Here is a 12,660-nt window from a genome sequence, read left to right on the forward strand (position 1 = left end):
AGTTGGCTTGTGGGTGCCAGCTGGAAGCTCACAAGAAATAAAAACTACTGTGTCTGTGGAAGTAAGCCCTGGCCCCGACAGAGCTGAGCCTTCACATAGAGTGAAGGCTTCAAGTGGGTTTAGCTGAAATATTAATTTTGCAGACAGCACGGTAACACTGGCATGACGGATCAACCTGACCAGGGTGACACAGATAAATAAGCAGCAGATTCCTTCCCTCTGGTGTTTACTCATTGTAAAAATCAAGGGGAAAAAGGAAAAATTTCCTCCTTTTACTCTCACTGTGGTTACCAGTGCTGTTTGCCATTTGCAGAGCTCTCAGTGTCCCTTGGGGAATAGCAGGCCTTCGGCTTTTACCCTTTTGTGGGGGGAATCTGTGCTGCCCTCCTTGTTGTGCTGGGGGCTGTAACACCAGACTTGGGCTCACGCGGTTTTGCTCACAGCCAGCATTAATTGGGTTTAGTACCAGCAGTTTTGTTCAGTTCAGAAGCCCATGCTGCTATTGCAGTAACTGAAAGCAGTCTTTTTAAAATAGAGTACTATTTAATCTTAACAGCAGGGGAAAAAACCCCAGGATTTTTAAGACTGCAGAAGGAGCATATCTGTCTCAGTCTTTTGCAGGTAAAGCAAAGCACTGAGCCTGGATCTTTTACTCCCTTCTGTGAGGGTCTATTTAAAAGAAAATAGGAAAAAAAAAATTAACTTAGTCTTTCTTGAATTCCCTTTGCTTATTTGCTGGTACATGCAGTGTGATGAACTTTGTAGGGGTTAAGTTCAGAGGCAGAAGGTTGTGCCTTGAGAGAAGCCTGATCTCTACTTCTTGTCAAACTCCCAGTTTGTTTCCTAGCAGTCCTCGTAATTTCATGCACTGTGACTGTCTGGCAAATGTGTTGGGAACCCTGCTGGGGTACAACGCGCATTTACTTGTAACTCTCCAAACTGGCCACAGCTTCTGATCATGGCAGGTGACCAGTCTCTTGGGGAGAGGGAAATGGAAAAGGCAGGATTGCACAAGCTGACAGCTGAGCCCCAGCGAAAAACTGAGATTGGAAGTGCTGGTCACATCCTAAAATAACAGATACAAACTCACAGTCAATAAAAATTATGCTTTGTCTTTTTCAGAAATCAAATTTAAAAAGGGGATAAAAATACAATTAAAATGGTCTTATGTGTTTGATTCTTTAAAGAGAATATGAAGCAGATGTGGGTTTAAATAACTTTCTGATTATTGGGATGGGTAAGTGTCCAGTCTGTCTGTGGAGGTTTTAACACGTACCTTAAAGACATTGTTTTTAAGCATTTAGCTTGGTCGTGAGCTCAGAAAAAGTGTTTCACCATGAGGACAGTGAAGCAGCGTAACAGGTTGTCCAGGGAGGTTGTGCTGCCTCCTTGGAATCCTTGAAGGTTTTCAGAACTGGACTGGATAAAGCCGAAGTCCCTCCCCAGCTGAATTTCCTTTAAGCCTTTGATTTTCATGTCCACGGGTGGGGCCTTTCTGGTGGCTTGTGTCAGGCAGAGAGGGCAAATTTCTTCCTGCTGCAGGGACTTTCATCACCTGATGACTTGCTCCACTGCTCATTAGTGCTTCTTTTTAGATGCTGGATGAGCTGCATTGGTCCTTCGACTCAGAGAGTTTTTGCCTTCTCTGCATCTCTGAATCCAGTCTCTAATGAATGAGACTAATTCCCAGCTGAAAGTTTAGGTTTGAAGATGTTGAGTGGCTTCAGTCCTGTTTCTAGGAATAAAGCTCACTCCAGCAAATAATGTAGCAGTTTGCTCCAGCAGACCTTGGCAGCACAAGGAGTCAGTGAAGCTCCTTTGCCTTTTCCTCACCGGCCAGCCTGGTGCCGGGGTGCCCCTGTGCAGTGTGGCTGCCACGTGCCCTGCACCTGCCCTGCAGTCCCTGCTGTGTGCGGGCACAGCTGCGCCAGAGCCCGCTCAGGTCTTGGCCCTGCTGTCACCGTGTATGTATCACCAGGCCTCTTGTGTGTGATTTTCTGCCTGTAAATGGCAGCTCAGCTGCTTCTTGCAGGCTTTATTCTCTATAGGTGTGACAGTTTAGTGAACAGGGCTGCCTAAATACCTGAGAGAAAAGGATGGAGGAATGCTCCCCTTTGCAGCAGTGGGAAGTTGGAGATGACCCAGTTAAATGATGGACGATCCACACCTTTTGCAGAATGCAAGATGCTCAAAGCTTTAGTTTTCCTTAAAAGTCTTGGTGGAGAATGGAAGGTGTCATCCTTGTTGCACAGTCCTATGATGCAGGAGTGATGATTCCAGACTACTTCAGCTGCCACAGCTATTTAAATTTAAAACAATGAAGAGACTGGATTGTGTGCATGTGTGCTTCTCTAAGCCCTCTTACTAGGTCAAGGATGTGGCAAATCCTGAGCCCTGCCCTGGGTGTTAGCATGACAGCTCCTGCCAGTAACTGCACATATCGCATGCCCTCTCCTTCACTCTCCCACTGAGAATCAATAATTGAATTTCTTGCAGAACTGTTGTGTTAGTGTAGTACAAACTTCCACTAATAGCCTAGTCCTCCAGCATTAGAGGAGAGATTTATTGATCCGGTAGGTTATGCCAGCCCAGCAGCACGGCACTAAGTTAAGACGGCACGTTTCCAGGTACATCTCTATGGAGATAACTAGTTCTGTGCTGGAAACTGAAGAGGTGGTATTTGAAATTGAACTGCTGTTGCTTACTTTTCCCCTTGGTTATATTTATATTGGCCCCAGGTTCTTTTATTTCTTTGATTCTTCTTAAGGGAAAGGGACCAGACGTGTGTCATTGCTTCATGGCCTCGTTAGCATTTAGTCTGCTCAGGAGTGCCTCCCAGCCCACGTTGTACTTGTAACACAGCTGCTTATTGCCACGGTGATGCCCAGACAGCTGCAAGATGCCCTGAGCACCTAAAAATCAGTTTGCAGAGAGTCTTCAGTGCAAAGCAGATCCCTTTCATGCAGAAAAAGAGGCGGTCTCCATCCCTGGGGTGTACCCCCAGGTACCTCATTTCCTCTCTTCCCATTTTTTCCAGCCCCTGGTGGCTTTCTGCCACGTCCTCCCACCAGGCACCCCACTCATCACCCTGCCCTTCATAGCAGCCTCAACCCCAACAGCAGGGAGCTCGTGTGTGCTGCTTTGCCTCAGCTTGGTCCCCAGCGTGAGCCACCTTTCTGCACTGCTCCAGAGTCGCTGGACGATGCCCCTGAGGCGATGGCATCGTGCCTAGCGCTATCATGCAGGGCAGTGTTTCTAAATGTGGTGCCTGTGGCACATCTCTAGTCCCTGTTCCTGTGGGCTCCGAGGGCAGGAGGTCATTGTGGCTGTGATGAATGGACCGAGCAGGGGGAAATGTGGAAAACTCAGGAAACTGCTGGAATCTGAGCAGGGCTGGCGTTTTTGGGTTTTGCCTTTTGAAGTCAATGTAAAGTGCACATTTTCAGTGGAGTTCCTGGCATTTTGGTTGAGCCTTGATCCTTCTCCAGACGGGTTTGTTGTGCTTGCAGAGTTAGAGCTTTGCGCACCCTCCTTTAAAACTGAGGTTAGTTTAAAAGCAGGGTTGATCCTACACTGGCTTCACCCCCTATGTGAACGTTCAGTTTTTGGATCTAATCCATTTTGTGTGCCCTGTGCTAGTAGCATGGGACAGTTTACTGCAAGGACAGGGGCGCACGTTAACTGGTCCTTGTAAGTGGAGTTTGAGACTTCAAACCATGAATTTTCTGCAGTTTGGCAGTCCTTTGTGCTCTGTGTGAGACAGGAGGAGATCATGGCACCGTTTGTGCTTTATTTTGGTGGAAATTGTCATTTCAGAAAGGGACGTACCTGCCTCAGACGTACATTATCCAGGAGGAGATGATCGCGACCGAGCATGTCAGTGACATGGAGCAGCTTGGCTCCTTCATCTACCGGCTCTGCAGTGGCAAGGAGACCTACAGGCTGAAGCGGAGGAGCGTGAGGAGACGTAAGAGCCTCGTTCATTCAGCTGTCCTAACTCGCTTTGCCCCCGCATCACGGTTGTTATTTCTACTGTTACAGCCATGCTGGCCTCTTCATGGTGAGAGGGGAGGTTTCCCTGTGGGTGTAAGCACACAGGAGATCTTTTTAAGATGTTTCCCATCTAAGTCATCTAAACCCGAATCTGGGATGCTGCTCTGCAAATGGGTGCTGGCCGCTGTGTTTCTGTTGTCTGTCAGCTGAATAGTAACATGGAGAGAATGACTGCAGGAACCAGCAGTTCATTTACATGTGGGCTTCCAGGGCTGAACTAATAGCAGTGCTGTTGGGAACTGTTTGGAAAATTTCCCTGATGGAGACACCTGCTTCAGTGGCAGCTGTTCGGAGCAGACTAGGTCTGCAAATTGCCTTTAATTAACAAAGTTTCTAATACTATGGAAAAAGTTTTGAAGAGGGAACATTGGACTACCTTAAAATGATTTCATGAAAATCAGCGATATGTATCTTGCATACAAATGGTAATATTGCTGCAAAAGACTCCTTAATTTCATAATTTGTATTTATTTGCTTTTAGATACTGTACTTAAAGTCTTACCTGAAACACGAACCTGTAGTCAGTTTGGGTTTGGATCTCTAGGGATGTGTTTGGGTGCAGAAGTCACCGTGGCTGTAGTTGGTGGATGCTTTCCCCACGGGAGCTGCACAGTTATGTGTGGGGCTGCTGGCACGCTGGCTGCTGCTCTCGTGGAGCCCTGGCACGGTCCTGTTTGTCAGCAGGGCACCACCGGGTTTGCTATAAGAAGGCAGTAGCTGCCTGGCAGAGGTGCCCAGAGTTGATGTGCTGCTGTTTAAGGGCACGGGGAGCATTACTTGTTTCCCAGAGAGGCTGAAGCCTTAGCAGGATCAGTGGATGCAGGGATGCAGACAGCCGGAGGGGTGGCTATTTTAAGCCCTCCTTGGCTGTATTCAGAGCTATGCTCTGTACCAGCCTGTGATTTCTGCCAGTTTCATGAGGGTTTCTGGTCTTTGAGATAACACTGAGATGCTGCCAGCTGAAACCAGCTGTTTCCAGGAGGTTCCTCCAGCTCATGGCAACTCTTACTGGAGCAGAACCATGGCCTAGTGAATACAGCTATTCTTCAAAGACCAGATTATGCTGCTTTTCATACGGACTGTGTTGTTCCTGCATTCCAGTGTTCAGTGGTTGCATCTCATGTGCTTTCCTTCCTCCACTTGATGTAGCTTTTACAGATTATCATTTGTTGAATTTCCCCTCTCCTCTCTTTCAATCACTTCTAGGTATCAGTCGACGTGAGGTTGGGAACTGTCATCGTATTCGTCACTTTGAGAACACTTTTGTGGTCGAAACTGTTATCTGCAAAAAGTCATGAAGACACTCTCCAGTTGTAACCTTCCTTGGCTTTGCTTGCACACACATGCACACACATGCTTTCGGCCCTCTCTTTAGACATGGTAATCTTACTTTTTTTACTCCCTCCCCTGCTTGTGCAGCTCTAACCTCTTGGGCCCATTGTGGCCTCAGAGTTGGATTCTCTTCTCTCCCTGCTACCTACCTGAGACGTTTGCTGGGCTTAAATTTACACAGTGGTCAAAGATAACCTAGGATTAGATGCAGCTTCTTCCACACCACAGGTTGGGAATCTTTTTTTGGGAGCAGGTTTGGGGTAGGAGGGATGGCTGAGAAACAGGAGCTCTGGAAAGAAGTGCTCTGAGGCTGCCTTGGCACCAGGACAGAAAGTTGATGCATAAGAAGAGGGTTACCATTTTGATGCTGATGTAATGATCAGAAATACATAACCAGATGCATTTAGGAAAAGAATAGCTGTGAGGCTACAGACAAGGTGATTCAGGAAGCCCAGCAGAGGGGGGGTTTCTGCCCAAACCATGCTGTGGTGGCCCCAGCTTGCCATTCCCAGCTGGGAATGACATGAATGACGCAGCATGTCCCTGCTCCCCAGTCACAAAGCAGAGGGTGAAGTGCAAGGCTGTGTGGTCTTTTCTCTAACAGAGTTGCAGCTGCTGTGGATCTTGGGCAGATGTGCTCTCACTCTGCCTAAGTAAATAAAAGAGGTGAATCTTTGATGCAAGGGGCCAAAGCTCCACCGATGTCCCATCTATAGGCCGTGGCTGCAGGTGGAGCTGGGTGGTTTACTCCAGCCCTGTGTGTCCTGGCCAGCTCTGCTTGCTTGGGAAGATGAGTTATGTTCACATGGGCCCGTCTTCCTGAGTTGCGGAGATCCCATCTGTGTGCAGATCGGGTGCCATGTCTACGTACAAAGTGGTGTCAGCAGAACTGGTAGTTGAGAAGCAGATTATTTTTTATTTTTTTAACAGTGTGTATTATTGTGTAACTCCTCTGATGAAAGCTGTTTTCATAGCAATTACTGTAGTCTAGCCATGTATCACATTATCTGCAGGCACCATTGTACAGATACTGATACAAGGCAAAATTCAGCTGATCGATATACTGCGGAGAAATTGTGTGAACGAAACTGCATTTCTATTGATCATCAGACAGAATTGCAGAGTAATTAAATATTCTTCCCTCTGTTCCATAAATATAGTTAAACCTAATTAGGTTCTTGAAATGCAGGCAGTTTTTTGGCTTGAAAGAACGAGGCGAGTTTCAACTTGGCACATTCTTGTTAATTGGTTTCCAGCAAATCGGGACTTGTTCACCATCTGTTGAAATGAGCTTGTTGTTTTAGAAGAGGAAGGATAAAGTAAATGCAAGTACAATCATTAACTCAGCAGAACCAAAAAACATGAATATATTTTAGAATAAAACTTTTAAGTAATAATACTGCAAGTTAATTATGTGAAAACAAACCAGGATCTCAAAATGTAATCCAATGGGAATTAGTATGTCTTTAGAGGCTGAGAATATTATTTTTTATATATAAACCTAGTCAACTATAATCAGTAGGTTTTAACAAGTAGAGGAGGATGCTTTGGTTTCACTCTGCTTTAAGCTTGATGTAAAATGAAGAATTACGTGCACTTCATGCAGGTTGGTAAGGAAAGTTTCCCACTGCCAAAGGCGTATTTGCTTTTCTAGCGTGTTTTTCCAACAATAACTTGCTGCTAGCCCTAACCTTTCATTGCGGAGTGGATGACAAGAAGTGTGTCGGAGAATGGGTTCACTTAATGGAAGTGCAGCAAACTGGTAAATTTAAGCCCTGCCTTTCTCTTAATTTCTAGGAACCTAAGCCTGCACTCAGGTGAGCATACAGACCTTTTCCCCCTTCCTTCTGATTCTGCATGAAATAACTGGTCATTGCGTATGCTAACTCTGTGCAATCTGCAGTTGTCAGGACAAACCTTGGTTCTTTAAGGTGAACTAATGTGGTCACTGTTTCATAGAATGAGAATGCAGTTGTCTAGAAAGAAAACATAAGATGCTTTGTATATTTTGTCTGGTAGGACTCTTACTTCTTAGGAAAAATCTATGGGATAATAAAATCTTTTACCTCTGATCTGTAAAGCGTGTGTTTGTTTGGAATGAAAAGCACAGGCCCTCCGTGAAGCTGTCTCTTGTGGGAGGCAGCAGCCAGATCTCCGTGGAAGGGCCAGCCCAGCGGCAGCTTGGAGCTGGGCAGTGGGAGGATGCTGCAGTGCGGAGGATGCTGCCCACGGTCATGGGAGAGCGGTGTGGGGAGGTGGCTGAGCAGCCCGCTGTGGTGCCTGCTCACGCCTGCACTCTGCAGGGCTCTTCCCCTGGCCTTGCACTTCCCTGGGAGGCTGAAGGGCAGCCCATGGTGAGGAGGTCACTGCCAGACTGAGGTCTGTGAAACAGCAAGGTACCTCTGCTGCTTGGGTGGCTGGTGGGTGGCTGATCTCCACACTCAGCCTTGCTTCTCCAGCTGCCTGGCTTCTGCGTAGAAATCTGTCTGCGTGTGGCCTGCGCCTGCTGTTGCCTTCTGGCTGGTTCTGCAGGGCAGGCCTTTGGAGGGCTTCCCTCCTTGCTGCGTGCAGCATCGTGGGTCCCTTAGTGCTCTCCTGAGCTTTCTCTCCCCCTCTTCCATCCTTTGGGTAGGGTAGTGTCAGAATATTGTTCCTGAAGTTGGCTGTTCCTCTTTCCACAATTAGTCTCTGGTCAGTCAGTAAGGAAGTTCACATTTTGCTTGTTACAGTCATTTTTGCTGCATTTTGAGTTTATGTCTTTAGTGTCTGGATGCTTTTTCAATTATTGGGGTTCTGGAGAAGGGAGCTGCATCTTGCAGTAATTATGTTTACTAAAGCTGCTTCTCCCAGGGTGGCCCAGCCAGCTCTGCCTGATGGCCGTCTTCTTCCATCGGCACTGGGCTGAGGAAGCGACTCTGCATCTCCCCATGGGGAACCTGACCCCTTCAGACATGTTCGCCTTTTGAAGCCTGAAATGCTGATACTAAGAACGTGACTGATGCGGTTCTGTAAGTCTAGTTACCGATAAGTCAGCCACCTTGAGAGTTGCCCAGTGCAAAAACACACAGCTTGTATTGTGAAATTTTGTGTTTGCTTTTGAACATTTACTCTTGGTTCGGTTTTTCATTTCTTGAGGTTGTGTTCATTGCCCCTTGCTCTTAGGAGACTTGAAATAAGTCAGTTCTACCTCCTAATCTTGCTCACACTCTGGCAGAAGGCTGCTTTATTTGACCAAACAGTAGCACATATAAAAGCTTGGCAGTAAAGCCTGCTCTAGGAGAACCATGTGGCAGAGATGCAGTTGAAACCCTAAGATACGGTCCCTGTGACGGCAGCTAGCACCTAATACAATTTAGCTTTTAATACTTGCATATTGCAGTATGGCTCAGTGGCTGCTGTTTAGCTTTACCAGGCAGTGCTCAGTAAGTCGGAGTTTTGGTTTGACTCTAGGACTATCCACTTCCAGGCTCTGACGGACTTTAAAAAAATAAATCTTACTGGAAATCTATCAACATAGCAGTTAAGAGGAGGTACCTCTGTGTATAAATGAGCTCTGTTACAAGTCTACAGCTACATTCAAAGTCCAGTCCCATCCCATGAAATGCAGCCCATTGGGATTTCTGCACGCTTGGGACAAGGAATGCTTTGGCCACGATGGACCACGTAGATTCCAGCAAGGAGGGAAGGACTTGGTTTTTCACCAGCATGATGGGGAGCTCATGTGTGGTGGGAATGGCTGCATTTTGTTAATGTGTCAGGCATGCTTCTGGGCAGGTGTCAGGAAGGGGGAGGGAAGCACGGGCAGAGGGTGCACTTGTCCACTGCCAGCCTGGTGATGCCACAAGGCATGGGAAGCTCTGTGCTCGCAGGCATCCCACATGGCAGGTCTGCTGGGGGTTGGCTGTCCGCTGCCAGCACGGATGTGGGGTGACTGGTCCACAGGGTGTCCTGGGTGTCACTGGTTTGGTACCAGCAGCTGCTCGCCACAAATCGTCCTTTGGTGTTGGGGATGAAGAGGAATTGTTGGGCCAGTTTTATGCTGTGAAGAATGAAAATATCTGTAGAGTGTTACCCTGTGAAATGGCTCCCTGATGCATGTATCTGAAAATTGGACAGTCCCCATTTTATTACAGTTTATAAGACTTCCAATTGTCCTTACTGGGAATTGATGACAGCCCATTTAGCTCAACATGAACGGCTGTCTGATATATTATGTTGACACCAAGCTAATGAAAGCCTGTTCTCTCTCTTACACGTATATACAAGCTGTTCCTGAGCATTTTGCTGCATCTTTCTGAATTCCACCCAGAACATTATGAAAGTAAGTATTGTGGATGCTGTCACAGCTTCCCAGAGGAAAAAAAGGAATGTTTAGGCAGCTATATCACCTAAAAAAATAGCTTCCCTTATTAGTGTCCCAGGTCTCAGGTAATGCCTGTTTCTTGCCTTTTTGGTAAGTACAGTTCCTGATGGGGGGTGTGTGTGTGTGTTCATGTCCCAGTGAAATCAATGAGGTGCTGCAGCTCCATAGGAAGGAGTGTTTTCAGGATTAAATGAACAGAAAGGAGAGTTTGAGGGGACAGAGACACTAACAAATACAGGTTGAGCTTTAGTGACTATTTTCAGCTGAAAAAAATTGAAAATCGTAGCATAAAAAGGTGGGTGGAAGCATCTAGACTTCCTGATGTAAGCTGAAGCATTTGTTTTAATGTTTTAGTAATTAAGTTGCTTGTTTTGAAACAATTTTTGCTTAAAAACGCTGAATTAAAATGGTCAAGTAATATGGGAATAAACCAAACACTGTTCATCTTGTGTTAAAAGAAGCATTTATGTTGACCAAAATGTCAACAAAACATGACTTTTTTTTTTTTGCTGTACTGGAAAACCTGCGATAACCTAAATTTGGTTTGATCTGATTTTTTTTTTATTTATTTACTTCACACGCCAACAGGAGAAGTCCCTTGTTTTCTATCCTTATCTAGTTTTAGTTGCCAGCAGGGCCCAATGAGAGTGAAAAGGGAACTGGAGCTTGAAGTGACATTTGGACCATCCAACTTGTACTGAAATTAGGAGCCTTTGCTCCCTAGTATGTAAGGAAATCTCTAGAGGATGACTTTACTCAGTTTTGGAGTATCTGCTCACCTTAGTTTCCCAAGTTGGACAATATGAACACCCTCATGTGTCAGATATCTTTAATGACTGGTATTTTTAAAAACAAGGCTGCCTTTAGGACAGGGTGATACTGACTGTTGCTTTTCCTGGCTGCTGCGTACACGGCCCCTTGTACGTTGGGCACTTTTGCTTCTCTGTGTGAGGACTAGACTGGCTTCCTCGGAAAAGCAGCTGGTGCTGACCTGCTGTGTCTGCAGCCAAGGAGGTAAGTGCTGAGCAGAAATACCGGTTGGGTGTCCCTGTGTGCTGGTTAGTGGCTGCTGCTTTCAGGCTCTGTTGTGTTAAAGGAAAATCTCTTGATTTGGAGGTTGAAGTTGGAGCCACCTCCACAGCAGCTTCAGCTGATCGCCAAGTGACCTTCCCCATCCCCATAATCTCCTTACATATAGTCCCTTTTCCACAGGGTCCTCATAGCTTCCAGGTGGGTCTTGTGGGGCACAGCTCTCCCCAGCAAGGTGGCACATGTCCCGTGCCCCATCGCAGGGTATGATCCCCAAGAGGTGTCTCCTTTCAAAACACCTGCAGACTGGAGAGACGCAGCACAGCCCAGAGCCTCAGCCCCTGCCCTTAGCCTGGTAGTTGCTGGTCTGTAACTCCTGGCCTGCTGGAGGCGGCCGGAGGACACTGCGGAGGTGATCTAACATGCAAGGCAGCCTTGCAACTGGGACTGATTATACAGGCTTGGGCACCTCTTCTGTAGGCAGGTCACGTCAGAGGATGGGCTGGAGCTGGGTGCGTTAGTCATGCAGGAAGAGCACACAGTGCAGGGGCTGCTCAGCAATTACCAGCACTTTTAACTCCTTCACTCTTGCTAAAATCTTAAAACAAATGGGTGGGTTGAAGATCCAAGAATCAGCTGTTTCCTTAAGTTTGCTGAGACTATTTGCTCTGGGAGCATTACTAATCACAGTGAATGTGGAAGGTGTTTCTGCCAGTTCTTACTAGCACGAAGATGTTCTCCAGTGGAAGCCAGTACATTATTCTGTTCATTTGGATTAATTAATGTTAAAAGGCCAAGCATGTAATTTCATACTTGAACTTGTGGATCTCTATTCAAATTGAATTGAAATCATGTTATGCAGTGATTGAAATGTTCTCATGGTCTGACCAGAGAAAGAAGTTTCAAAAAAGAAGGAAACTTAACATTGAAGAGAATCTCTCAAATTACAATTTGACATCTTTTTTCTAGGATGTCACTTTTCCCCCATTTATTATTCATGAAGCACCTTGTTCTCAGTAAAGTAACAGTAAAGGCTTTGGTTCAGGCCTCAACTCATTTCTCACTCTTTTCAGATGATGATTTTGTGGTCGCCACTAGTAGAATGACAGTCAGTCCTCACAAGCCTTTCTCCCTTCTCCAGAAGTTAGTGCATGATAAAACTCAAAGCTGTAAGCATAAGCACTGTGGATGCGTGGGGCTTCCTTCTGAAAGCGCCCCGATGCTGGCAGTGTTGTCAGAACGTTACCCTCTGCAAAGTCTGCAGAAGTTTTGGGGGGGTGCAACCTACCGCTGGCGCCCAGGTGCCCTCCTCTGTGACATGGCTGGGTCCAACGGTACCGAGGAGGCCTGAGAAGCACCTCTGGGTGAGTCAGTCATGCAGCTAAGACAGTCACTTAGCAATGCACATCATGAAGAAATTTGACAAGCTGGGTTTGAGAACTGAAAGAAAATTACAGCTTGGTGTTTTTGAATGATAGTGGCCTTTGTGGTAATTAAACGAGCCTGCACCATGTTAATGGTGAGACTCCAGGGGAGTACTGAAAAATACAGACCGATGGAATTACCCTTTAGAGGAAGATTTGGACCTGACACAGCTGTGGTTTTGGGTTTGGGTGCTGAAAGTAGCAACTTTAGACAGCATTTTATGTAACTTGGCTGAGTTCAGTTTGGTCTCCAAATGGATTGATCATTTTGTAGGCCAAATATTTGGGAGCAATCTAGTAGACTGATGTTATATTGTTATATAAATAGATAGATAGATAGAGAGCGCTAAGATTAAACACTGGAGGTAGTTACAAAAATGTAAAAAAAAAAAAAAAAAAAGGCCCAGGATACAATAAACCATATACAGACACGTACACCCACGGTCTAGCTTTGAAATT

At 46.2% G+C, this 12,660-nt stretch overlaps 1 protein-coding gene across 2 annotated transcripts in view; it reads left to right on the plus strand.

Annotated features, from left to right (window-relative positions):
- ITM2C (integral membrane protein 2C) overlaps positions 1 to 7,457 on the plus strand; it is a 36,988-nt gene extending 29,531 nt beyond the window's left edge. For both annotated transcript variants that reach the window (XM_080409424.1, XM_080409423.1), the window contains exons 5-6: positions 3,817 to 3,967; positions 5,260 to 7,457. In XM_080409424.1, coding sequence (XP_080265550.1) covers positions 3,817 to 3,967; positions 5,260 to 5,351 — 243 coding nt within the window. In that variant the 3' untranslated portion in view covers positions 5,352 to 7,457. The remainder of the gene's footprint in view (positions 1 to 3,816; positions 3,968 to 5,259) is intronic.
- The last annotated feature ends 5,203 nt before the right edge of the window (positions 7,458 to 12,660 follow it).

This window comes from Falco punctatus, assembly GCF_963210335.1.
Source record: "Falco punctatus genome assembly, chromosome: 13".
NCBI classification, from domain to species: Eukaryota; Metazoa; Chordata; class Aves; order Falconiformes; family Falconidae; genus Falco; species Falco punctatus.